This window comes from Pangasianodon hypophthalmus, chromosome 26 (genome assembly GCF_027358585.1).
Source record: "Pangasianodon hypophthalmus isolate fPanHyp1 chromosome 26, fPanHyp1.pri, whole genome shotgun sequence".
Lineage (NCBI taxonomy): Eukaryota > Metazoa > Chordata > Actinopteri > Siluriformes > Pangasiidae > Pangasianodon > Pangasianodon hypophthalmus.
Window position 1 is genome coordinate 16328454 of NC_069735.1, and position 25790 is coordinate 16354243.

The window sequence follows — 25790 nt, forward strand, 5'->3', positions numbered from 1 at the left end:
AGCTAAAGTTACCACAGAAAGTTATTATTAAAGCTAAAGTTACCACAGGAAGTTATTATTAAAGCTAAAGTTACCACAGAAAGTTATTATTAAAGCTAAAGTTACCACAGAAAGTTATTATTAAAGCTAAAGTTACCACAGAAAGTTATTGTTATAGCTAGAGTTACCACAGGAAGTTATCATTGTAGCTAGAGTTACCACAGGAAGTTATCGCTGTAGCTAAATTGCTAAATTTACCAGAGGAAGTTATTAATAAAGCTAAAGTTACCACAGGAGGATGTAAGTCCAGTATCTTCAACATGTATGATTTAGGTACATGCTGTTTCATTGGGACTCTCTGTGTGATATTTAAATGACTTGTTTTGGTAATTAGTGAAAAATAAACTGTATAAATATATAAACAAGCGTAACTGGAGTTGTAGTGTTGCATCAGCTTTTAGCCAACGCCCTGCTACCTTTCTCTGAGTTGCTCTCCGCCTTTCTCCATGCTCTCGTTCTCAGTGAACTCCATCAGCTCTCGCGCTGCTCGCCCCATATTGACAGCGGTGGGTCGTGCTGAGGTCAGGTGACACAGAGACTCCCTGATGAAGGACACGGGGTCATCGCCCCCGGCGCCCGCCCGCAGCTCCACTGCCAGGCTCAGGCAGCCCACGATGGCGATGGCAGGAGCGCCGCGCACCTAAGAGGTCAAAGGTCATGAGACAGAAGGGTCATTAGGGCACTTAATAGGGTGAAAATGGATACGTCATGTGAAATGAGGAGGAGAACATGCAGTATACAGTCCTGTGCAAGAGTCTTAAGCACATGTAAAGAAAATATGTACAGCAATGATGCTTTCGAAATGCAAAGTTTCTACACATCAGAACTAAAAGTAAATTCATGTCAATATTTGACATGATCAACCTTTTCCTTTAAACTTGCATTAAATTTATAAAGAAATCGGTTGCAAAGTTTTTCCTACATCTTAGAGATCCTGCCACGGTTCTTCTGCAGAAGTTGGTTTTCACTTGCTTTAGTTTCTGCAGTAAAACCAGACGTTTTTTTCCATCTGAAAATGGATCTCGTTACTTAATCTTACTTTCCTTACCGACATACACAAAAAAAAACCCTCTAAAATTTAATTTTGGAGAAAATAAACATTTGGATATCAGTTTTTTTTCGTCATCTTTGCTGAACTGTAGTCCTGGAGCCTTGACCATTATGACAGCTTACTCCTGTATAAAACGCCATGTTCCAGGAAGTGTTATTAACTTTATGAATTCACTCTGCAAAGAAAAACATTATGACAGCACACTTTGGGGAATGTTATTAATGACATCACTCTGCGGTAACTGTTACTGCCGCTATGACATCACATTTCAGGAAAGCTCATCACCATTCGAACATTATGTTCTGAGGAAAATTACTGTGTGACAATAAAACTGATTGTGGTTGTGATGTCAAACTGTTATATGTCACAGCCTAGGAAACATTATTACCGCTACGACATTATATTCTGGGAAAAGTTATTACTGTTAAGAAAGTCACACTGTGGGAAAATTTATTTATTACCTTTATGACAAGGCATTCTGGGAGAAGTAGTGCCATTATGAGACCAAGTTTCATGAAAAAGTCATTAGCTTTATGACTTCACAATCTGGGAAAGCTAGTGCCATTATGCTTCGTGAAATATTATTACCTTTATGACATTGTAATAACTTTTCCCAGAATGCAATTATGACATCACACAATCGTAAAAAAGTTATTACCGTTATGACATCACACGCTGGGGAAAGTTAATACCTTTATGACATCACACGCTGGGGAAAGTTAATACCTTTATGACATCACACTCTGGGGAAAGGTATTACCTTTATGACATCACAAGGTGGGAAAAGTTATTATCTTCATGACATCACAAGGTGGGAAAAGTTATTACCTTTATGACATCACACTCTGGGGAAAGTTATTACCTTTATGACATCACACTCTGGGGAAAGATATTACCTTTATGACATCACACTCTGGGGAAAGGTATTTAGCATTATGACATCACACTCTGGGGAAAGTTATTACCTTTATGACATCACACGCTGGGGAAAGTTACTACCTTTATGACATCACACTCTGGGGAAAGGTATTACCTTTATGAGACCATGTTTCATGAAGTGTTATCATCATTGTGATGTCACATTAAAAGAAAAGTTATATTTATATAGAAAATATTTATAGATACACAAACACATTTTTGCATAAAGAGCCACATCATCAGTACATGCATCTCCCATCAGCTCTGTTAAGTAGCTCTAATTAGCTAAATGACTCAATTTAAAGACAAATATGTCAAAATAAAACTAATAACTAATACTTCAGGAAAAAACAGAAGGACCTCATAGTGTTTAATCGCCACAAAAGCTAAAAATAATAATCGCCAAGCAATTTCAGCTCGGAGGCGCGACACACGGTGGCGCGTGCAGTCAGTTTTGCAGAAGTCTCGTGAAGGGGGAATAGCGGAAGGAGCTAAATGAGTTCGCTGCAACATCAATAATTCATGCTGCAGCTAGGTTTGCTGTAACAGCAGGGCGCGAGCTCGTCTAATTAAAACCGATGACGCGCACCGAGGAATAATTGGTGTGCACGAGACAGAGAGGGAGGAGAGCTGCTTCTCAGAGTGACACATCAGCGAGGAGGTTTATAAATAAATAAATAAATAAATATAAGAATAAATGATCAGGTTTCTTTCACTTCGGTTAGTTACCCAGCGCGAGAGCGGCGCCGTGGAGCTCGCGCACAGACGCGGACGCGCGCGCGAACAAAAGCGGCTGACACAAAAGAAGCGTCCTGCGTGTCTCGCGCTCTCACGTTCTTCACGCACCGTCTCGTGCAAAAAAAAAAATTAAATAAATAAAGACAGAAAGAATCCAGGCGGATGGAGGATAGACAAATAAATAAATAAATAACACAATAAAATAAAATAAATAAATTAATAAATAAATAAAAGGCCAACCGGAAAGAAGTGGAAGCAGAGCGAGGACTTGCCTTCATGCTCTTGATGGCCTCGTATCCGTCCTGCACCGAGCGGATCTCCTCGTACACCGTCTCGCGCGGCAGCAGCAGCTGGTTGAGGATCTGCAGAGACCCGGCCCGGTACCGGATCGCTTCTAGCGTCATGACCCTGCTTCAGACCTGCTCAATCCGAGCGCGTGCGGGTTCCGCTGAACGCTATGCGCGAGGGATACCGGGAGTGAGAAGAAAAAAACAAACCAAAACAAAATAAAAACAAAAAAAAAACCCCAAACACCGTGAAAGCCTCGCAGTGTGGGCGCGATTTAAAGGGCTACACACACACACACATACACACACAAACACACACACACATACATACACACACATACAACAAGGCGCACCGACTTGACAGAGGGACCTCTCACGGAAGCACGTGCTCCTTCCGGCAGGAAACGCACGGCTCTTTTTCTTTGGCCACGCCCACCGTTTTCGGTTTTCGTGCGCGCTCCCGTCACCTCAGCATAGACAGCCTGGCGCGCACACGTGAGACTTCACACGCTGACCCTTGGACATGTGGCGTGGAGATAAAATAAACAAACACTAGTTCAAAACACACACACACACACACACACACAACACGTTTGTCCTACTATCTTTGTGAGGACCTTCCATTAGTAATGAAGATAAATTATGCTTTATTAAACCTAAATCCAAGTCTAACCTTAAACCCTTAAACTCAGAGACAGAAATGAAACCATGTGGCTGTTTTTTTTTTTTTTTTTTTTTTTTTTTTATCTTGAAGTCCAAACCGTCAGATATTCCTGTCCTTGTGGGGACATTTGGTCCCCAAAACATTATCAAAACCCGTCCACGAACACACACAGCACACTCGGATATATTTCATACTTTAATAAGTCGTCATAATAAGACATTTGCCCCAAAAACATTCCGTGTCATTCTGCAGTAAATATCAATATACGAATAAGACGTCAAAGCCATCACCTCACATACACACAGTGTTACAGGGTCGCTGCCACAAATACACCACACACATTAACACACACATCTGTACTGATTAGTAAGTGTTATGGAGGAGGGTGTGAAAAATATTATAATCCCATAACCTCGTTATGTCAAACGTTCTCAAAAACGCCTCAGGATACTTAATACAGAGACGAAGTCTGTGAGAAACCACCTTCGTGATCGTACAAGCTCGTATACGCCGTGCGGTTTCGTATAGTCGGTGCGTATGAGGGCTCCAGAGCTGTAGGTGGCGCCGTTCAAATTTCACGATGATTTCCAGAACTACAGGAAGAAGTAGCTGTGCTGCTCCATTATGGAGTTAATCCGCCTGAGGACACCTCGTCTGAACCGACCAATCGAACCGGCTGCCGCGCAGACGAGAAGGCGAGCGAAGCCTCCGCACGACGTCTGTTTTCTCCACAATCACGCCGTATTGTTTGCTGAAGCGAGTCGAACGTCGTCTCTGCAGGAAGTACGCCGAGGCTTTTAGTGAGTGCGAGGAAAGAGAAGGAAAACACGTGGTTTGCGATTGTCCCACTGAAACCCAGACACTGACCCACGAACACCTTCCTGACAGGACGCTCGTGCTACCTGCATGATTACGGATTTTTTTGTAGTGACACTTTAATGAAGCTAATTTCCTGTCAAAAAAAAAAAAAAAATGTAGTGATGAGATTACAACATTACGAATCACAAATTTCTATCAGATTCGTAATCGTGTAACTGTGATTGTAACCTCATATTATTCATGTTTTTTTCACTTTCACGCTACGTTTATGAATCAGTGGTTTTGCAGAAAATGATCACTAACACAAACGGGTTACTACTGTCACATTTTGGGGGCGGAGCCTAATCGGATGTCTTCAGAGAGGTTTCCTGAGGGGGCGGGACCAGTGATGAGTCCAGAAACCCGAGGGGGTGGGGTCACTTGTCCCAGATCCATGAGGGGGCGGGGCTTAAATAAACTCTGCAGGTAAAATGGTAAATGATTTTTTTAATCCCACATGAAAAGCTTACACAGTGTGTTAAGCTACAGATTTACAAAATGGATGAATTTGCGATGTTGGTGTCGCTCTGACATCAGACAGGAAATGAGCTACATTAGAAGAGTCAAACTCGAGTCTCGGACGCCACAGACTCAGCTCATGAAGGTCTCGCTAACTAGCTGATGAATTAGAAACGAGGTAGAATGAAGCAGAGTTCACCTGCAACGTAAAAATTAGCCCCTCCCCCGATACAGAAAACATTGTCCTGAATGATAGATCACACAGAATCTGCTCTTTTTTTAACGATAGTCGTTGTTTTCGAATCTTCACACGGTCTAGTTTCAGCAGCCGAGGGATTCATGCCACGAACATGTGGACGTCAGTTTTAACACTGAGAAATCACATTAGCATTCAAAAGACTGTATAATCAAAGGAAGTGCTAAGTTAGCTACAATATCAGTTGCATGTATTTAGCGTAGTTGTGTTCTCTGTCAGGCTTTAGCTAATAAATTATAATTATAATCCTCTCCCGTATCATAACAGCTAATCTACTGATTAACTCGCAAGCTTCACGAGCGCAAAGTGATGACGTCCTTTATAGCAACATGAATCAATTTCCTAAATATAAATATATATATATTTTTTTAAATGATTCAGAATGAACTCTTTTCTCACAGATGCTAGTGTTTAGGACACAGCCCTCATTTCTCTATGTAGTCCCCTAAGACCTCAATCTGCACCTGATCACCTGGCTCAGGTGTGTTGAGAGCTGAAACTTGATACGGCTTCAGTTATGTACACAAGTCCAGAGAGGCCATACGTTATTTGTTTGTGCAAAAGCTGTGATCAGGAGGATCACAAGAAGCTCCAGAGTGTACTACACAGATATTAGTTAGCTAGCATACTGTAATTTCCATGCGGTTTATTGCGGTAATGATGCCAAAATAATAACAATAATAATAATAATAATAATAATAATAATAATAATGATAATAATGCATGGCTCATCTGGACTTTTGTAAGTTTATCTAAATGCTGGTTATGAAACGTCCCACAGTCAGTTTGTTCGCTTTATCGCTCCACTGCAGAGCAAAGGTCACCTGGGCAACTAGACGAGGGTTAATCCCCGATTATGGGCCATGATCCTCACCCCTCCTCTATTCCCTCACATACACACACACACACACACACACACACACCCCTCTATTCCCATCCCCTTAAATTTCACCGGTTAGTATTATCCCCGTATCACAGCACTGAGCTGCACTGAGGAAGGATTAAGCAGAACCCAGGGCAGAGACCAGATTACTCTTCATATGCTCTCTATAAGGATTTACACCATTCACACACAGACACACACACACACACACACACACACACACACACAAGGCACGGGGAGCACGGAGACGGATGGCAGATGGAGAAATCAGAAAAAGTAGCAGTACTGCTGCACGCCTCATCAAATGTGCAAATGATCGCCTAAGAAGCAGTTTGGCCCAAAACTAAATGTACACAAAGACCCCTTTACTCCAAATGCTGAGAAGATCATCTGAGAAGTCTGGTGCTTCTGTAGTTTTGTATAAGCGCTACAAAATCTACTGGAGCCAACAAACAGGTTAATTTAAAAATCTAAAAAAGCTTGTGTCTTGTCAGTTGGCTTTGAGGAGTTTTTCAGAGTTTCAGAAAGACCTTCTGATGTGATTCCTGACCCTGTGGGACACACAGTTATCTACAGACACGGACAAAATAAAATGACAAAACCACAGAGATAAAAACATCACTCCATCTTAAAGCCAGACCAGTTCTCTTTCTCAGGAAAGTTTGTTTTTGTTTTCACAGCATCAGACTCAGGAAGGAAACGTGGCCTCCAGTTTGAAAGTTGTACGTCAGATATGATTCAGATAATATACTTCCGATTTGATTCACATATCTATTAAAATAATAATAATAAAAATAAGCTTCTCTTACTTGTTAGCTATGTTAGGTTTATAGTAAATACGTAAACATCAGACAGCAAATGTCTCGTAGTGTGTACATTTCATTTTAGGCTAAACTGTTCTGTTATAAAAGCCCTGAGTCACATGACTCAAAAACATTCAAAACGATAATTAGTGCTTCATGAATCCTGACACTGTAGTCGTCTGATCCTAATTACACAGACGTCCACGGAGGCCATGTGTTACTTTTTTAGTCCTGCAACTTTTTCCTTTAATTTCTCTTCAGATAAACAGCCTGCGTGCACAGGGTCGGAGCTGGTGAGCAGTGAGTTAACAGCTGAAACTGAGTCCCTTCTTCACTAATTTCAGCCGGCAATCACGTCCTCATGCTAGTTAGCGAATGGGAACTCCGGCTCGCTAGCAAGTGAGGAGTGTGTGTGAGCGTGGTCTTTACCACTGTTTTTCAGTTTCGATAAGAAATAGCAGGTTATTGTATGAATACAAATTTAGCACAGCTAATCATTCGGATGTGCTGCAGAACTAATTTGCATAAAGTTGAGAATAGTTACATTTAATCGTAGCTAGGTTAAATAGATGTTCACCTCCCACTCCGACACAAACGCAGGGTTACACATCGGAACTTCAGTACCTGTTAACTCCAGAGAAGAGAAACAAAATACTAACTCATGGCCTTCGCTGGCCTTCCGTATAGACCAGGAAAAAAAAAAAAAGTTTTTTTCAGTAAAGTAGTCCAGTGAATCTCAGGTGATTCAGAGTCTGGACTAAAATATCAGGAGTGTTTGGATAACAGGCTAAAGAGAGAGCAGAGAGAAGAAGAAACAGAGAAGTGTGTGACGCTGAAGGTGTCTCTGTGAGGAAGAGAAGGAGATGAAGTACTCCTGCACATCTTCACGCAGGACGCTTCCTCCTGAGAGACTCCATCTGAGAGAGAGAGAGAGAGAGAGAGAGAGAGTAAGTGAAAGGACACACTCCGAATGTGTCTCAGTCTGCATTCTTGTTTTGTTTTTTGTTTTTTTTGGTTTAAGGCTGTAATGCCACTATTGAATAACGCAAATCCTGAGACGGTTCAAATGCCTGGAACTGTTCTTTATCTGACCCAAATCGACTCACTCTCTAACTAAAGAATAAAAAAAAAAAAAAAAGATCCATAATTCATATGGCAATATCAGACGAGGTGACTCGTAACTGCAAGGTCTCACGTCTATTATTTTAACTCAACCATGTGTTTAAGATCCGATGCTGAAAAAAAAAAAGTGTTCCAAGAAACAGCCTTGAAACATTTGCTAATTTGGGACACCGAACATGGAGGCTTGTTTCAAATTCCTTCAAAATGAGGCTCAGGTTAGCAGAGTTAGCTCTCTAGTCATAACCTCCTGTGCTAACTTCAGCTATAGCTAAACTAGTTAACTAGTAACTGGTAAATTAGTAATCATACCTCAGCCTCCACCATCTTCAGCCTTCCGAGAGCATCTTTAGCTGCTTCCTGGACACAGAGAGTAAGTGATAAAGATAACTAGAAAGGAACAGCAACATGTTTACAATGATGTATGTATGTATGTATGTATGTGTGTGTGTGTGTGTGTGTGTGTGTGTGTGTGTGTGTGTGTGTTTACTCACTCTATTGCCTTCACTGGAAAACTTCTTCACTGACTCAGCAAGACCATAAGCGAACCTATTTAACACACTATCGTACTCTAAAAGAGAGAGAGAGAGAGAGAGAGAGAGAGAGATAAGAAAGTGGACCATGTGCTAGCTTATCTATTGTATTTTCTGGACTAACACTGTGTTCACACTAGCAAGTGACCAATCACATCCAGGTTTTCTTTTGTGGGCGTGGCCTATCTGGCTTTTTTAAAATTTTAACATAAGATAGTAACAACCACAATATACACAGTCTACTGCATCATCATCATCATCATCATCTCATTATATAGCGGACATATTAGCCACCAGAAAAGCCTACTAAATATAATTACAAACTTTATTCCATTGCCATGACAACCGCTTTTTGTTTGTGAGCTATAAATATTGAAGAGCATGATGTCATATATTTGTGTATATTGGTCACTTTTAATGTTTGCAGTAATGTATTATAATTATAAGTGAATGAAGAATGGAGGACAAAATAAACCTTATAACCTGAAAATAACCTTATAATCCTTAAAATACAGTAATACTGATTCTGAAGACATATCAGTAGATGTGTATAAATGTAGATTTGTATCATTACTGGATGTAGTGTGTGTGTGTGTGTGTGTGTGTGTGTGTGTGTGTGTGTGTGTTACCTGCTAACGCCGCTGAGGATCCTCTCTCCAGGTAGGATTTTTGCCAATGCAGTCGGTGGCAAATTTCTTTATGCTGGTTCAGCAGATCTGGCGGTGGATCCCGTCTATTTTTCTTACATTCCCCAATCTGTGGACAGAAAACAAACAATCTGACATGAGGTTGCAGTGCCATGCACCAAAAAATCATGACATTTAACCCATATTTTGGTGGAGTTTTTTCCCCACTCTATCAGGTCCTGTGATGTGTACGGAAAAGCAGTGTATAAGCGACAATTTTAGAATGAACCTCACTGTAAAATATCCATTTCAAACGTTAATTTATAATCTTGGTTCGCTCGAGCTGCCACATCTCAAACATAACGTACTTCACTTCTAAACTCTGCATTTCAAGTTACATCTACATCCAGAACAGTAAGCTGTTAAAGCTAACATTCTAATCCTGTATTTTTATTCTGTTAACACTCTATTCATTGCTAATTTGTGCAAACAGAAGCTGAAACAACTCCGTATATAACTGGATATAGCACTGCCGATGTACGAGCTCCAGAGGAATCACTCTGTGCATAAAGGTAATTACAAGACAGTAATTATGTTAATGGAAGGTAAATTACACTGAGCATTACACTGAATGCAATTTATACTATGATACGGCACACACACACACACACACACACACACACACACACACCTTTCTCTCTAGTCTTTCCTTGTCATAGTTGAGGAGGCTGAAGCTGTGGAGTTTGTACTGAGGAGGTGAGAGACTGAAAAGAAGAAAAGACCTCTATAATGAGACACTCATGCAACAAAATTTCATCAGTTCAACTGTTAGATTTTTGGTTATGGTGTCTATTGCTAACAGGACAGACACACACTGTCCACACACACACACACACACACACACACACACTATTACCTTGGTTGGACGCTCTTTCCTTGATCGTTGCGGGGTTTGGATTTCGGTGAAGGTGCCTATTGGGGAAAGAATCAAATATGAAATGTAGCTGCAAGCAGTGATGATGGGAGATTTTGAAGTCGTGGGATTTTTTTTTAATGGTAGTAAAAGAATAGATGTAAGGCAATGGGCTCCTAAATGGTGTGCTGAGAAATAACACAATTATCTGCGTTAACAAAACAAAAATGTAATTTATAATTGAAAAACATGCCCAGTGGAGAGAGAGGACGAGCTCTGTAGCCTAGTTAAACAGAGCCAAATAAATCTCTTGTATGAAGGAAATAAGTGAAATATTCCCAAAAACAGAAACAAAAAAGACAGAAAGAAAAGAAAACACCATAAAAAGTAGACGAATATGCCGAAACAGCAGCAAAAAGTAACAGATCCAAAAGTAACAATGGAGAATCAGGTATAATATTCTGAAGAACAGAAAAAAAGAACAAAAATGACAATGACAATGTTCTTGGCCCCCTAATTTTTGCCTTGGTGCTTGGCCCCCTAATATCATCCTTGGTGATTGGCCCCCTAATCCGACTCCTCTGTGCTTGCCCTCCTAATAGGATTCATGGTGCTTGGCCCCCTAATAGACTCCATGATTGTTTTTCACTCTTACTTTTTCTTCCTCTGTCCTGCCCTTCATCAGTTTATCCCTCCTTCTCTTGCTGAGTTTCTGTTCTTACCCGTGCTCTGTCTCTCGCTTTCTCTCTGTCCGGGGTGACGGCCGGTGGATCCACTACGATCCATTTCTCCGTGACGGGCTGAAGCTGGACTCCGCCCAGCGGCTCCCGAATCCTCACCCTCACCTCCAGCTTCCCTCCTGTCGCCTTCCTGCCATCCAGCACCTTACACACACACACACACACACACACACACACACTTTTACACAGCACCTCATGTGTTGACCTCACATTTTTGTATGTAATGTGATGTATAGATATGATGAGGATTCTGATGAGTGAGTGATATTTTATAAGAGTGAAACATGAGAAAAATGAGTGTGTGTATACAAGTGTGTGTGTGTGTGTGTGTGTGTGTGTAAAACTCACCTCTATAATCTCTCTGATCTCACACTGATTCTCCAGTGCTTCGAGTTTCAGCTGACCATTTCCCACCACCTTATCAGTCTTGAAGAGGCCACTAAACCCACGCGCGCGCACACACACACACACACACACACACACACACACACACATCACTGTAAACATGTTGCTGCTCCTTTCTAGTTATCTTTATCACTTACTCTCTGTGTCCAGGAAGCAGCTAAAGATGCTCTCGGAAGGCTGAAGATGGTGGAGGCTGAGGTATGATTACTAATTTATTTAAGAAATTTGAAACAAGCCTCCATGTTCGGTGTCCCAAATTAGCAAATGTTTCAAGGCTGTTTCTTGGAACGCTTTTTTTTTTTCAGCAACGGATCTTAAACACATGGTTGAGTTAAAATAATAGACGTGAGACCTTCCAGTTACGAGTCACCTCGTCTGATATTGCCATATGAATTATGGGTCTTTTTTTTATTCTTTAGTTAGAGAGTCGATTTGGGTCGGATAAAGAACAGTTCCAGGCATTTGAACCATCTCAGGATTTGTGTTATTCAATAGTGGCATTACAGCCTTAAACCAAAAAAAACAAAAAACTTGAATTTTTAAAGTTTGCAGTTGCTATGCTGTGTGTGTTTGCATAACAAATAAATAATTTACTCATTTATTTATTTATTATTTTACTCACCCACAGTCACATTTTCATTGACGTTGATTTTTCTTTTCTGTGGTCCATGTAAAAACTAAACATTGTGAGGATTGTGAAAGGATGGTGTGATTTTTCTCCACAAGCTCAGCTCGATTTCGTGCGCTCAAGTTTTTTAAAGCCGCATTTTTAAACCAAGTTTAATGGATGACAGAGAAGTAAACTAAAACCTCACCCTTTGTGGACGACCTCGAACTTGATGCCTTTGGTCTGCACCACTCTCTTAAAGCCTCGGTGCGTTCGGTTGATGTGCAACTTAAACTGCGCTCTGAACTCTGTCAGTCACAGAGGAAAAGAAAAAGAGAGAGAGAGAAAATATTCGACAATGCGTTTTCACAATCCGATGTGTCACTGACATCGCTTCAGGTTTGTCCCTTGTGGGCTTGTCCTTTCCAGGTTTTCATTTTTATTTTCCAGGAGAAATGACAGTAGCTAAAATGTCACCCTGTAATTTATGGTGCTATACTGCACCTTCTTACCTCAAACTGTCAGCATTCGCACTGGCCCACTTTTGCACATCCTGCACTAATGTACACTTAATGTCTCTATTTTTATTTTAGTTTCCTACATTTTTATATTTCTATATTCATGCTCATAGTTGTTTACCTTATTTTTTATTTCTTGTATTTATACTGTTATACTATGCACCAGTACACCAAGACAACCTCCTTGTACATGTAAACCTATGGTACTTGGCAATAAAGCTGATTCTGATTCTTCTGATTCTGATAAACATCACCAGATCTCAATTTAATCGTGTAAAGTCCCAAAACCTTTCCATAACTATCTCACAACACCTACGAATCTGGGAGTTTGAAGATTAATGCAAAACTTCTTTGGACGCACAATAAATCACCATGTAATGGACAGCTGTGATTGGCTACTGTCATTTTGATTGACAGGACCATTTAGATCTGCTGCACAGCCACCATTTTTAATATTGTAATACTGTAATAGTATTATATTTATAGAAAATATTATATTTATATATAATATTATTATAATGAGACCATGGTTGTAGGTCTTCCCACCATATTTTTGAGCCTTGAGAGTAAATGCAGGATGTGAAGTGGTGAGAGCAGAGAATCGTTTGGATTTTTCACTTTACAGCATTATAACTAAACATGTAGCTTGTCACTGCTGCAAACGTACACAAGAGCTGAAAGGCCATCTGTCGCTTGCTGGTGGGAACACAGTGTTCAGGTGTGTGTGTGTGTGTGTGTGTATATATGGCTATACCTGGGCAGTTGGTGCTTCTCACAGTGTTGGTTTTGTCTCTTTGAGCTTCTTCCTTCACAACAAACAAATGATACAATTACGAATGATCCTATTTTGTCAGAAAGAGAGAGAGAGAGAGAGTGTGTAAGTGAAGAGTGTAAGAGTTTTTTTTTTACCGAACTAGGGAAGGGAAACTCAAAGCGCACACTAGCGTCCAAATCACTGGCTGAAAATCCTGCAGGACAGAGAGAGAGAGAGAGAGAGAGAGAGAGAGAGAGAGAGAAAGAGACGAAATGAGAGAATGATCCAAAGACAAACAAGCAGGAACTCATTTCTCTTCACAACACACACACACACACACACACACACACACACACACACACACACCTGGAGTGGGCAGGTTGATTCCTTTTATGATTGTCAGCTCCATCTCACTGGCAGTCAAATTGGGGAAAATCCTACAGAGACAGAGACACAATTTAACCCACATCATCTTTCTTCTCGTCATCTTGAGTGTGTGTGTGTGTGTGTGTGTGTGAGTGAGAGAGAGAGAGAGAGAGAGAGAGTGTGTGTGTGTGTTTGTGTGTGTGTTTACTTGACGGTGTTGATGGTGCGCTCCTCTGTGTGGTGACCTGGAACAGGATAGCCTTTAGCATGAGCTTTCTTCAGCAGCTCAATATTACTCATACACTCCTCTGCCAGCTTCTCAAATCTGCAAACACACACACACACACACACCCCAAAGGTTCTCATTTCATCCTGCACTGTGACTTCTGAGTGTTATATTAAACATCCAGTACAGTTTAAATGGAAAAAAGACACCAAACAGCAGCTGAACTAACTGATCAGAGAACTCAGCTAGTGGGCGTGGTCTAATATTCTAATGAGCACAATTCAGTCACAGTCCTTTGCCTGAGCGCTCTCGTCTGCTACGCTCCTCCCACAGCCTCCCAAAAAAGAAAAAACCTCCCCCATATGTTTGAATCAGCTTTTTCTACGGTATACACTGCATTTCAGTGATGACTTAACAAGTCAAATCAGCAGTTACGCAAGTCCACTACTTTGCTACTTGTTAGCTACATCAGGTCATGTCTCAGCTGATCGACTACATTCAGATACACTTTATTTTTCGCTGAACAATTCCATGAACGAGATTGATCTGTAAAGGTTTGGCCATGTATACACAACTACACATGCACACTGATTCAAATACTTCAGCTGACCAATCAGAATCAAGCATTCCACAGCGTAATGGTTCTGTTTAGGATGATCTCCTACCTCGTGGTCTCGGCCAGGTTGCCCATTTGAGTGAACTGCTGCGAGTAGCTCAGACATTTCTGCACAACAAGAGAGAACAGTGATTAGTGCACACACCGACTGCTTAAGGCGACCTAACAAGTCCACTTTTAACATCTTTCTACACTGCACTTTGTACTAAAATAAATCAAATAAAAAAGAGACAACTGGAGCTGCTTTTTTCCCCATCAGCTGCCGGTTCAGTACCAAAAGTTCGAGTTGTGTGTGTTTTTTCTGTATTTGGTGCTCAAAATCAGCACCAGCAGGAACTAATGGTGTATTTGACTAAAGGTCGTAACTCGTAATTTCCACCTTCCAGAAAGAAAACGCCCGCTCGCGTCCTACTCGGAAACTCAGGATGGTCTCCTCGACCCCAAGTTCAGCATGTGACGTCATATCAACATGGCCGCTCACAGCATCAACACTATATATACACCTTTAGATCAATCAACATACAGATGTCTTCACTTTTTAACTCTATAATCCTCTTCAGACTTTGTAGCTCGAATGCATGGATGTTGAAAATGACGTAATTTCGTAACTTCCCACTTCTGAGGTAATTCGAATGCAGCGTATTGCTTTTAGGGGCGGGGCTAGCAGTACCGTTATTTGCTAAGTGGTTGTGCTGGTTGCGCTGTTACATTGCAACACAGTGCTTTTTATTTCACAACCGGTACAAGCGTTTACATTTAATTTCTTAAAAACTGCAAAAGCTCACACAGCATGAGCAAACAAATACTTTTATTTCTGGTCATGTGATGTGACGTTTCCTTTTTATCAGGAATCAGATAAAATGAAGAAAATTATTTTCATTTCTTTTGTAATGTGTTTTTTTTTTGCTTGTTTTTATCATTGCCATTATCACGACTGATCACAACTGATTATTCCACTGGTTCCTGTGTTTAAATGTGCAGTGGAAAATATACTGTAATGCTCTTACCTGGATTAGGTGTGACTACAAAATGCCCCACACTTATAACATGTTATAACATTCTAACACATTTTATACATTTAATAACAGGATTATGAAACGGCAGGCTTATTAGATAATGCAGCAGATTAGATTAGACTGCACTGTTCAGTGTTATAACAGGTCATAAGCCCCGTTGTTAATGTGTAATAGGCATGTAATAGGCATGTAATAGGCATGTGGTAGGGGCGTGTGCTGACCTCGTGCTGCTGCCTGAGGCGCTCCATGAGCTGAGCGTACTGCTGGGACGAGCGGGAAGGGAGAGAGGACGAGCGAGCATGAGCGAGAGCGTAGTCTTCCTCACTCACTGGGGCACTGGGCACCTACAGAGAGGTAAATGTCAATGAAACAAATTAGAGAACAGATTTACAAGTCAATAAGAAGTTGCTTGAGGTCCAACGCAGTTCTGCAGTCTCAATTTTTTTTTCCATTAGCAGATTTCCAGGACTTTTATCCCACCATGGAATCATCTCAGGTGCATACTGGTATAGCTGTACTTATGTGGCATCAGTACTACAGTCATAATGGTAGTAATGTGACAACACTAACACACACACACACACACACACACCTTGCTGATATCGACAGGCAGGCCTCCTTTGGCTGCAGTGATCATGGGTTCGAGTCCCTTGGCGTTGCGCAGGTGCTGCGCTGCTCCCTGAACGTCCTTCATCTGCTTCGAGCGAAGGGCCGCTTTAACAAACTGCTGCTTGCGACGGAGCAGGAAGTCCAGCTGCTGCTGAGCTACACACCACATACACACACACACACACACACACACATTTACATCAACTCACAGTGATATACGTTATCAATTTTATATTCATGTAATTGTAATTTGCCCAGTTATTAGTGTTTTTACAGTCCTACTCCAACAATTACGGTAATTTTGCCCAGCTGATAGTGGTGTCACATTCCTACTTCATCACTTAAGGTAAATTTGCCATAATGGTTTTAGAGTGCTACTCCAGCATTTGGGACAATTTAACATATTTGAATTTTTCAGTGCTACTGAAGCAGTTTCAATTTGCCCATTGGCTATTGTCTTTACAGTGCTACTCTATAAATTTGTCCATTTCTTAGGTGTTTTGCAGTGCTACAATGCGGCAATTATCCTGATTACATCCATTTGTTATCACTTTTACAGTGCTACTCCAACATTTATGGTAGTTCTGCCCATTTGCGAGTGCTTTTAGAGTGATACTGAAGAAATGTCTGTAATTTGCCCATTCATTAGTGTTTTCCACAGTCACTGCTACTCCAGCAATTACGGTAATGTGCCCATTTGTTACTGCATTTACAGTTCTCGTGCTGTTCCAGCATATACATATATATATATATATATATATATATATATATATATATATATATATATATATATATATATATATAAATAATAGTTTGTAAGTACATAAAGCTAAATCATATACTTTAATAGTTGTCAGGTTTGTAACCTGGAAATCAGTTATTTAAGGTGAGTGACGTGGTTTTAGCATTAACATTGCTCTATAATGACTCCTGGTAATGATGGAGTTACTGATTCCATCTCAGAAAACAATATAGCAACACTAACAGGATAAACACTAAACTAAGCTACACCAGTACAGGGAGGTTTATAGCCAGTATAAACATTAAATTATAGAGAATTAAAATGGCTGCTCCATTACTGAGGCTTATTCAGCAAAGTGAAGATTATACTGAACCTCTGTCCTACACGCCCGCCCACTCACCTTTAGGCCCCAGTTTGGGGGTGTCTGAGGAGGCTGGGGGGGTCACCGCAGGGGACGAGGAGTGTGAGGGCGCAGGGGCTCGAGCTTTCTGAGCAGCGGGACGCGCCACCGGCTATACAACACAACGGAAATATACAAAAACAACCCAAAGCCAGGTTCAGTACAGTACAGAGAGGATACAGATCCAAGTAGTAATGTCCAGGCATATCAAGTTTACTTATATAGCACATTTCATACACGTCTCGTTTACATCGATAAAACCAAATAAAAAGTAAATAACAGACATAAAATAGATATAGATAAATAAATAATTAAAAAAGTTCTGATCTAGCAAGTGATTAGATGTTTTTAGATAAAATCTTTGCAAACTAAACCGAGAACACCAAACATGTCCTATTTGATCAACTACATTTGGGGTGAAGGAAGCTTCAGCAATATTTCTGATGGTGTATATTTCTTTCTTAATGTTCCTGATCACCGTAACCCATCAGAATGAATTTTAGTTACAGTCTTTCTCTCTAACAGTTCTTTTTTTTGGTCCGTTACCTTTGCCATTTCCTCCTCTGGCCCATCGTCATCTTCCCCTGCGTCTGCATCCTGATTGGCCAGTTTCACGGCTGTTTCCAGGACACCCAGGAAGTTTTGCTCTGCGCTTTCGGCACCCTGTAGAGGAGGACAACCTGAGGGAGGGAAATAAAAACGCTACCATAAACACACTTGGACACGCATGGACACTCATAGATACACACTTCAGGTGTGCGTGTTACCTGGAGGTACTGGTAGCTCTGCTAGATTGACGGGTCGTCCTGCTTTGTGCGCCTTAATGGCATCTTGATATTGCTAAACACACACACACACACACACACACACACAAAGACAGAACAGATATTATTTTATGTATAATCTCAAACACAGATACATCTAACTGCTAAGTTTAATATGAATGATAGTTAGGAGGTGAAGGAGGCGTGGCCTCTGTTTCTGTCAGTTTCAGTGAAGGAGGCGTGGCCTCCGTGTGTCAGTTTAAGGGAAGGAGGCGTGGCCTCTGTTTCTGTTAGTCTCAGTGAAGGAGGCGTGGCCTCTGTGTCAGTCTCAGTGAAGGAGGCGTGGCCTCTGTGTCAGTCTCAGTGAAGGAGGCGTGGCCTCTGTTTCTGTTAGTCTCAGTGAAGGAGGCGTGGCCTCTGTTTCTGTTAGTCTCGGTGAAGGAGGCGTGGCCTCTGTGTGTCAGTCTCGGTGAAGGAGGCGTGGCCTCTGTGTGTCAGTCTCAGTGAAGGAGGCGTGGCCTCTGTGTGTCAGTCTCAGTGAAGGAGGCGTGGCCTCTGTGTGTCAGTCTCAGTGAAGGAGGCGTGGCCTCTGTGTGTCAGTCTCAGTGAAGGAGGCGTGGCCTCTGTGTGTCAGTCTCAGTGAAGGAGGCGTGGCCTCTGTGTGTCAGTCTCAGTGAAGGAGGCGTGGCCTCTTTGTGTCAGTCTCAGTGAAAGAGGTGTGGCCTCTCTACCTTAGCAATGCGCTGGTGCATGCGAGCTTTCCGGTCGTCTCCTTTGCTTTTGGCGCTCTCAGCTGCACTCTTGTACTTTTCCATGCGCTGCTGCAGGGCCTCGGCCAGGTTACGGGGAGCAGGAAGGGCTACACACACACACACACACACACACACACACACACACACACACACACACACACACACACAGAGATCATCTCCAGCCTAGTATTTGGTACCCATGCTGCAGTGTGTCCTAAACACACCCACTCACACACCAAGAACACTTACGAGCGTCAGGCGCTGGCGCATCAGCGGGTGGAGGAGCGGGACTGGGTTTGGCGGATGCAGATTGAGGAGCTGGAGGAGAACGCTCAACTACAACATCTCCTGCAGGGGCAAGAGCAGAGTGTATGTGTGTGTGTGAGAGAGAGAGATATCGAGAGCAAACAATGTATTGAGCAAAACATGTACAGTGATTATTAACATGAAAGTATAAATGACATGTGATGTTCAGGACAGACCAGGAGGAGGCGGCAGTGAGCTGGCATCGACCTGCTCTCCTCTGTCCATCGCCTCTACTACAGAGTCCAACTTCTGTGAAAGAGAGAGTCAGATAATAGAATTAATTTCTTTATTGTTGCACAGTAAGGTGAATGACGAGAATCTAACATGTGGACATGGGCGATATCCTCCAAATTTATATACTGTATTTTTACAAAACGTGATCAATATGTCTATATGACGTATATATGACAGTTCACACATTTTTACAGAAATATCATCTCAGAGGGAAAAAAGTAGGCATTTCTTAATTGTGTATGAACCTCACTTGGGTTTGCTAATGCTAATTTCCAAAAGTGTTTATCCTGTGAAAGTTTAGTCTGAGTGATCTTAAAGCAGTCTAAGTGCGTTTTCAGAGAAATCAGACATAGTGGAAGTTTCTGCTTCAGCATTCAGACTTTAACTGAGCTGATGAAAATAATAAATGGGAAACGATTGTATTAACTTGTTAGGGTGCTGTTTCTCAGCGTAAAGCAGAAAATCATGGAGTATCACAAAACCCAAAGCTCTCAGTCGACGGGTAAAGCACCACGTCCTGCATCTCAGCCTGCGACTTGTGTTTAAAAAAAAAAAAAAAAGTCTGGAAAAAATAGGGAGCAGTTTTGGATTTTGGGAACAAGTCGGATTTTTCACCAAATATATGTTTTGTCTTTGTGGTTAAAAACAGGATTTAAAATTTCAAACTGCTGGACAGCGCACGGTTACCTTGGCGATGATGAGGTGTTGTCTGGCGAGGTCAGTGTTTCCGCTCTGTTTAGCCTGAACAGCGGCCAGTTTATATTCCCTCTGTCTGCTCAACACACTGGCCTTCAGCGCTGCAATACACACACGATATAGCTCAATATGTCGGGAAATTCAGTGTGTGTGTGTGTGTGTGTGTGTGTGTGTGTGTGTGTGTGTGTGTGTGTGTGTGTACCTGAATGCTGGGCGTTGGGCTGGATGGGAGTTAAGGGTGATATGGCCGGTGTATCTGGCGTCCCAGCCGGTGTTCTCTGATTGGGCGGCTGCAGGAGCTGAGGTTTGGGCGGGGCTACAGGCTTCGCCTCCTGCAGCGGCTTCTCATTGGTCTTTGGCGGTGGCATGGAATCCGGTGCAGGCTGTTCCTGTTCTCTGATTGGTTCTTGCTGTGTGGGGGTGGGTTTAGCCCCAGTAGCGACTGGGGGCGGGATCTCGTCCTCGTTAATGGGTTTTCCCTTTTTCACCGACGTCAGCATGGACTGTAGCGTCTGTAACAACAATTAAACACACACACACACACACACACACACACACACACTCAGGCTGATCTGATCTGAAGTGCTACTGTAAGTGACAATGATGGGAATCTAGCAGTCTGTGCTAAATTTCGTTCTCTAGCCATTTTGCCAATTTTTTTCACAAATTCAGTCATTTTTAAAGGATTGTAATTTTTTGTGAGCAGGCAGATTGATTCTTTTCTTTTTTTCTGTTACCTTATTTACTAACTAATACAAAGGAAAAGAGAAGCTACGACAAGTATAACAAATTTACCCCATACATATTTGATACCGTAATAACTGAACGTTCAGGGGTGTAAATATGACAGGGATTCAAAACTAGCAAATTTGATCTTGACGGTAAAAAGTGAGAGAAAAAAAAAAACGTGAGTGAATTTAATTAAATCAACCAGCGGTGGCACTGAAATCTGCGTAAACGATACACAATTAAACTTTACAGATCCCTGGCTGAAGCAGTAATCTCAGCACAGACCAGATGTAATGAATGGATTACTGATTTGCAGAAATGTGTACTTATAGGGAATTATCACTTTAATTTGAAGACACATTACTTAAAGGAGCAATGTGTAATTTTCAGTGCCTCCTTCTGATTGAATTGCAAATGCAAAGAAAACACCAACAAGCCTTCCCCTTTCACCCCCATCAACTCCTCCCTCAAGACTACGTATGTCTCATCAGTTGCCTTCTCTGGCTACATTTCAGCTGGAGGCGGAGCTAATTTCTGGGCCTGAAAAATGCAAACAGCAGCTTGAAATGAAACTACTGAGATTCACTGCATGGCAATTTTAGGTTAAAAATACGGTATCTGAAGTTATATATTTACTATAACGCACAAATTAGACCTTCAAACTGGAATTAGTTTAGCATTACGATACGAGCATCAGAGCTATGGGATCACCTTGAGTCCACGGTCGTATCTGCGAGCCTTGCTGGCCTCTCCTGAAGCGTTGGCGTTGGCGATGGCTGCCTGGTACATATCGATACGCTCCTGCAGGCGGGTCTCCAGTCCGCCCGCACCGCTCGGGGTAGTGGGGGTGGATTTGGGGGTTACGTTAGAGCGCTGAGACGGGATTGGTGCAGGAGCTGGTTCCTCATGATCATCCTCCAGAACCTCATTCAGTTCAGCCTGATTTATAGAGAAACATCACAGACGAGCCAGGGATAAATAAGACAAATAAAAAAATTGTTTTCTCTAATTCTGTGCTTCTCAAAACTGGTGAAGGTCTTTGTTGGTTGAATTTGATGTGTACACAGACAGAAACCTGGGGAGGGCACAGAGCTTACAAGCACTAGAAACCGCAGCTATACGTTAGAAACGTTAAGAAAATGAGAAAAAAAAAGTACTCTTTACAGGTGCAGTAGGTAAGATTAGTCATTTTTTTCCAAGATTAGGTCTCTAATGACTAGATGGGCTCGAAATATGAATGATTCTCGCCCATGTTCATGAAGCTCCACCCCCAGGACCTTAGGTGGCCTGTATTGTGTCTATAAAATGATTGACAGGAGACGCATCCAAACACAAACAACATTCCGGACCGGAAGTCAGTTTTCCAAACTTCTTTTTTTCTCAGCAACATAATAAACTTTTGTGAAGTTCTCAGCTTAACCAGTTTTTTTTTAATCATGTTCTACATATCTTCCATGCTACTTATACAAGTAAAGAATAAACAAAATCAGTTTCTGCACCTTTAAATCGTGAATCTTTGATGATTTTCTAAATAAAAACTCCCCAAAATCTCTCCTTCTTTAATTTAAAGTGGGCGGGGCTAGTCTTGAGTGAAGTTACTCACACTTAAACATCTCTTTAACTTCGACCGGCTTAGAAAGCAAAATCTATTCTACTCCCCAAATCTGAGCTAATCTAATCTACTCACCAAATCTGATCTAATCTAATCTACTCACCAAATCTGAGCTAGTCTAATCTACTCACCAAATCTGAGCTAGTCTAATCTACTCACCAAATCTGATCTAATCTAATCTACTCACCAAATCTGAGCTAGTCTAATCTACTCACCAAATCTGAGCTAGTCTAATCTACTCACCAAATCTGAGCTAGTCTAATCTACTCACCAAATCTGAGCTAGTCTAATCTACTCACCAAATCTGAGCTAGTCTAATCTACTCACCAAAAGCTAGCGAGTGAGTAAAAGTTTTCCAACCAGAGTTAACCTAGAGATTGAAAAGGACACCTAGCAGGCAAAAGCTGATCTATTAAACAACCGCTGACGTAGCGAGTGAAAACTAACCTAGCAAGCGTAACCTAGTGATGGCTTCAGACTCAGGGATGAACAATCCCAACTGAACCCCCATTGTTTTACACGAGCCTGAGTTCTCTCATTACCAGGAGATCGGCGTCGTCCTCCAGGTCTGCATCGTCCTCTCCATCCTCGTCCAGGTCCTTCATGCAGAGGGCGGCCATGCGCTCAATGTCCTCCATGGGGACAGGGGCTACCACAAGAGCAGAATTTTAAAAATTATAATAATTATATTAAAAAAAATCAGTTATTCCATCTGGGTTTGTTCAGTTTCTCATGTTCCTCACCTTTCCCCCCGTCTTTCTTGCCAGGCTGCCCGCCCCTGCCACCTCGTTCTCCTCCAATCAGAGCAAGAAGCTCCGCCTCCAACTCCTCCTCATGTCCACCAGAGTTTTCCAGACCAGCGTCCGGAGACAGATCCAAGAGCAAACCCATCTGAGAGAGACACAGACGTAACGTCACTCATGAAGCGGTCCGTAATCACAAACCCAGCAGCAGATATCTGTCGCTGATGTGGCGATGTTAAACGGAAAATGAGACGATCTTAAGCTCCAGACTGCATTTACCTGTTTGGCTCGAGCGGCTCCTTGGCCTTTTTGTGGCGGATTCCTGCTACGACTCATGATGGCTGCTGTGACAGAGCTCAGAGCTGAAACATAACGAAAAGGAAGTTCACATCATTTACCTGGAGTCATCGACAACAGCCCAGTCAAGCACACTGAAGAGCAACTAAATGACGAGTTTCTCAGAAAAGCCACAAATGTAGTCATCCAGCCAAAAAATGGTTAGTGTCTGACATTTGCTTCACTTCTGAATGGAGTCATGGAGGTCTGTCTCACCTAAACCCTGCCTTCATTTCATCTAGAAACAATATGTAACTCAACATTGTATATATTTTTTTTTTTATTTGGGCCATCTGGACACGCAGAATCGCTTTTTCCTCTAAGCGCAGTTTGGTGTGACTCCACCTCCCACTTAGGCCCCGCCTCCCACATTAATGTGGAATCACAGCAGAAAGTTTTACAGTACAGTTTTACTCTGAAATTAACTGTGTGAATACGGAATATCACAGCTATTTTACAGAAGTGTTTATTTGGAAATGAGATAAGTAAAGAATAAAATACTCTATAACATGTTGTGCGGTTACAGTAAAATAATCAACGATGGGGTGATGTGATGAAGTTACCGTGACCACACCAAAGATGATTATTTTTCTATAATAGCAAATTCCTGCAGTTTTTTAAATTCCTTTTATACCACAGCAATTTGCTAAGCCTAATTCTTTTTATTTATTAAAAAATTACAAGTATGTTTTATCCATTTATAGTTGCATTACATGCTGTGGAACGTCCACCAAACAAGATGGTTCCTTTTCTCACGTCTGTTAAAGCAGCTCTAAACATCTGTTCCCTCAATTCTTTTTTTTCCTCTCTCTTGAAATTAATAAAAAATAAATAAATAAAAAAAACACAGCTTCTCATGTAACAGAGAAAACTTACAGATTGTTACAAAGCTCTGACACCGGAGACTCCTTACTGAATCCTTACTGAAATGTCTGATGTGGGATTATTTCTGTTATAGAAGAAAGAAAAATGTATAAAAGTTTAAATAAAAAAGCTGTCACTGTAGAAACTATAACTTATTAGTTGTATCTATTGGTTGAATTACAGACGTCACTACTGTCAGAGCTGCTGTTGTTGAAAATGAACACCTTCTGACTCAAAAATGTAACAGCACTGAAGCAAGAATACAAAGATTTGGGGTGAGATAAACTTCCATTACGTGTTTGCTGAAGTAGCAAAGAAGTAAAGATTAAAGAAAAAAAACAAACAAACAAGCAAAGACACTTTAGGCACTTGGCTCTGACTGACTGCGTCTGTGCGTAAGAGTAGAAACTGTGCCGATCAGATTCTTCTCTGAATTTCTCCTTTAATAAGCACAGAAATCCTTTTCTTTTTTTTCTTTTTATTAACTTTTATTAAATCATATACAAGATTGATACAAATCTATACAACTCACAACCCATGTTAAACCAACAAAATGATAAAATGTAAAATTCTGTCAGGAATAAAATTATAAATTATAATAAAGGAGAATTTAAAAAAGTGTCTCACGTGCCTTTCTTGATTTTTTTGTTTGTTTCTAATGCCATTCAAAGCAGATCCATTAGCTTCAGTCCATTTTCTCACATGGATGTGATACTTCTCAAATAAAATAAATAATACTACTGCAATATTATCATATACTAAATAAATAAATAAATAGACAGCTCCTGCAGCGCAAGTTAAACACAGAAATCTGATTAGGAGACTTTTGACCTGCATGACGTCACACTCACAGTAATATTCCACTTCCGGGATTTCACAGTGTTGCCCTTCTGCTTTTACTATCTTGATTTTCCACATCATTTCTCTGGAGATTTGATTATTTATTATAAAATATCACATATTTTGATTACCTGTCATGTTTGCTAGTCGGAGTAATGTAACTGGAGAGCAACCAGCATGAAAATATTGACCATAAACCATCCCCAGAGTTTTATTTAAAACAGTTTTAAATAAATAAATAAGTAAGAAGGTTTTGCTGAAACCCAAGTGGCACTCTGTTGCACATCTAGTGCACTAAATACCGCAGGAAACCCTCTAAGTAGTGCACTTAGTTAGGAACCAAGAATCCATATGAGATACAGCTGCTCCTTGCCAAACTCTTAGCTTAAAGCTAACAACAAAAACACGCAGCAAAAACAACACTCTTACCTTCAGCATGTATTTATGTCTTCCGTTATGTAATGCTGTGTAGTATTATATGTCCTTTTAGTGAAATATTGCCCCGTTTAGCGAACATAAACCTCCCCTAAAAATCCCAAAACTATCATCAGCTGTTGTCACTGTTGTGACTCCTGCTACTTCCTGCTACTTCCTGCTTTCCGTCTCGTCTCCAATAGCAACGACAACTCCACGCTTTACGGCAGTACCTTGTTAGCTTGAGAAGCTAATAATAAAACAAAGCACGGGGAAAAAAAAGACTAATAATAAAATAATATTAATAATAAAATTTAATAATAAAATCTTATTAAAATGTATTATGACTAGCAG

At 41.2% G+C, this 25790-nt stretch overlaps 2 protein-coding genes across 3 annotated transcripts in view; both read right to left on the bottom strand.

Annotated features, from left to right (window-relative positions):
• Positions 1–3688, bottom strand: part of mri1 (methylthioribose-1-phosphate isomerase 1) — a 12652-nt gene extending 8964 nt beyond the window's left edge. The window contains exons 1-2 of the mRNA XM_053229867.1: positions 3019–3688; positions 456–679 (exon numbers count right to left, since the gene is read on the bottom strand). Of these exons, the coding sequence (XP_053085842.1) occupies positions 456–679; positions 3019–3150 (356 nt within the window). The 5' untranslated portion in view covers positions 3151–3688. The remainder of the gene's footprint in view (positions 1–455; positions 680–3018) is intronic.
• Positions 3689–3879: 191 nt separating this feature from the next.
• On the bottom strand, positions 3880–25663 carry cc2d1a (coiled-coil and C2 domain containing 1A). Of its 2 annotated transcripts, XM_034300051.2 has the most exons (30): positions 25452–25663; positions 24195–24267; positions 23262–23344; positions 22983–23130; positions 22782–22888; positions 21339–21566; positions 20101–20410; positions 19890–19999; positions 19145–19217; positions 18912–19010; positions 18642–18769; positions 17914–17986; positions 17693–17826; positions 17147–17258; positions 15988–16160; positions 15617–15739; positions 14429–14487; positions 13746–13862; positions 13538–13608; positions 13327–13385; positions 13172–13223; positions 12108–12207; positions 11236–11326; positions 10870–11031; positions 10151–10206; positions 9926–9998; positions 9238–9364; positions 8570–8646; positions 8388–8435; positions 3880–7873 (listed from the first exon to the last, which is right to left on the bottom strand). In XM_034300051.2, exons 3-30 carry the CDS (start codon positions 23316–23318, stop codon positions 7841–7843), a joined length of 3000 nt encoding a protein of 999 aa, XP_034155942.2. In that variant the 5' UTR covers positions 23319–23344; positions 24195–24267; positions 25452–25663; the 3' UTR covers positions 3880–7840. The 2 variants fall into 2 exon arrangements, with proteins under 2 accessions (XP_034155942.2, XP_034155941.2); XM_034300050.2 differs by lacking the exon at positions 24195–24267.
• Between the last annotated feature and the right edge of the window lie 127 nt (positions 25664–25790).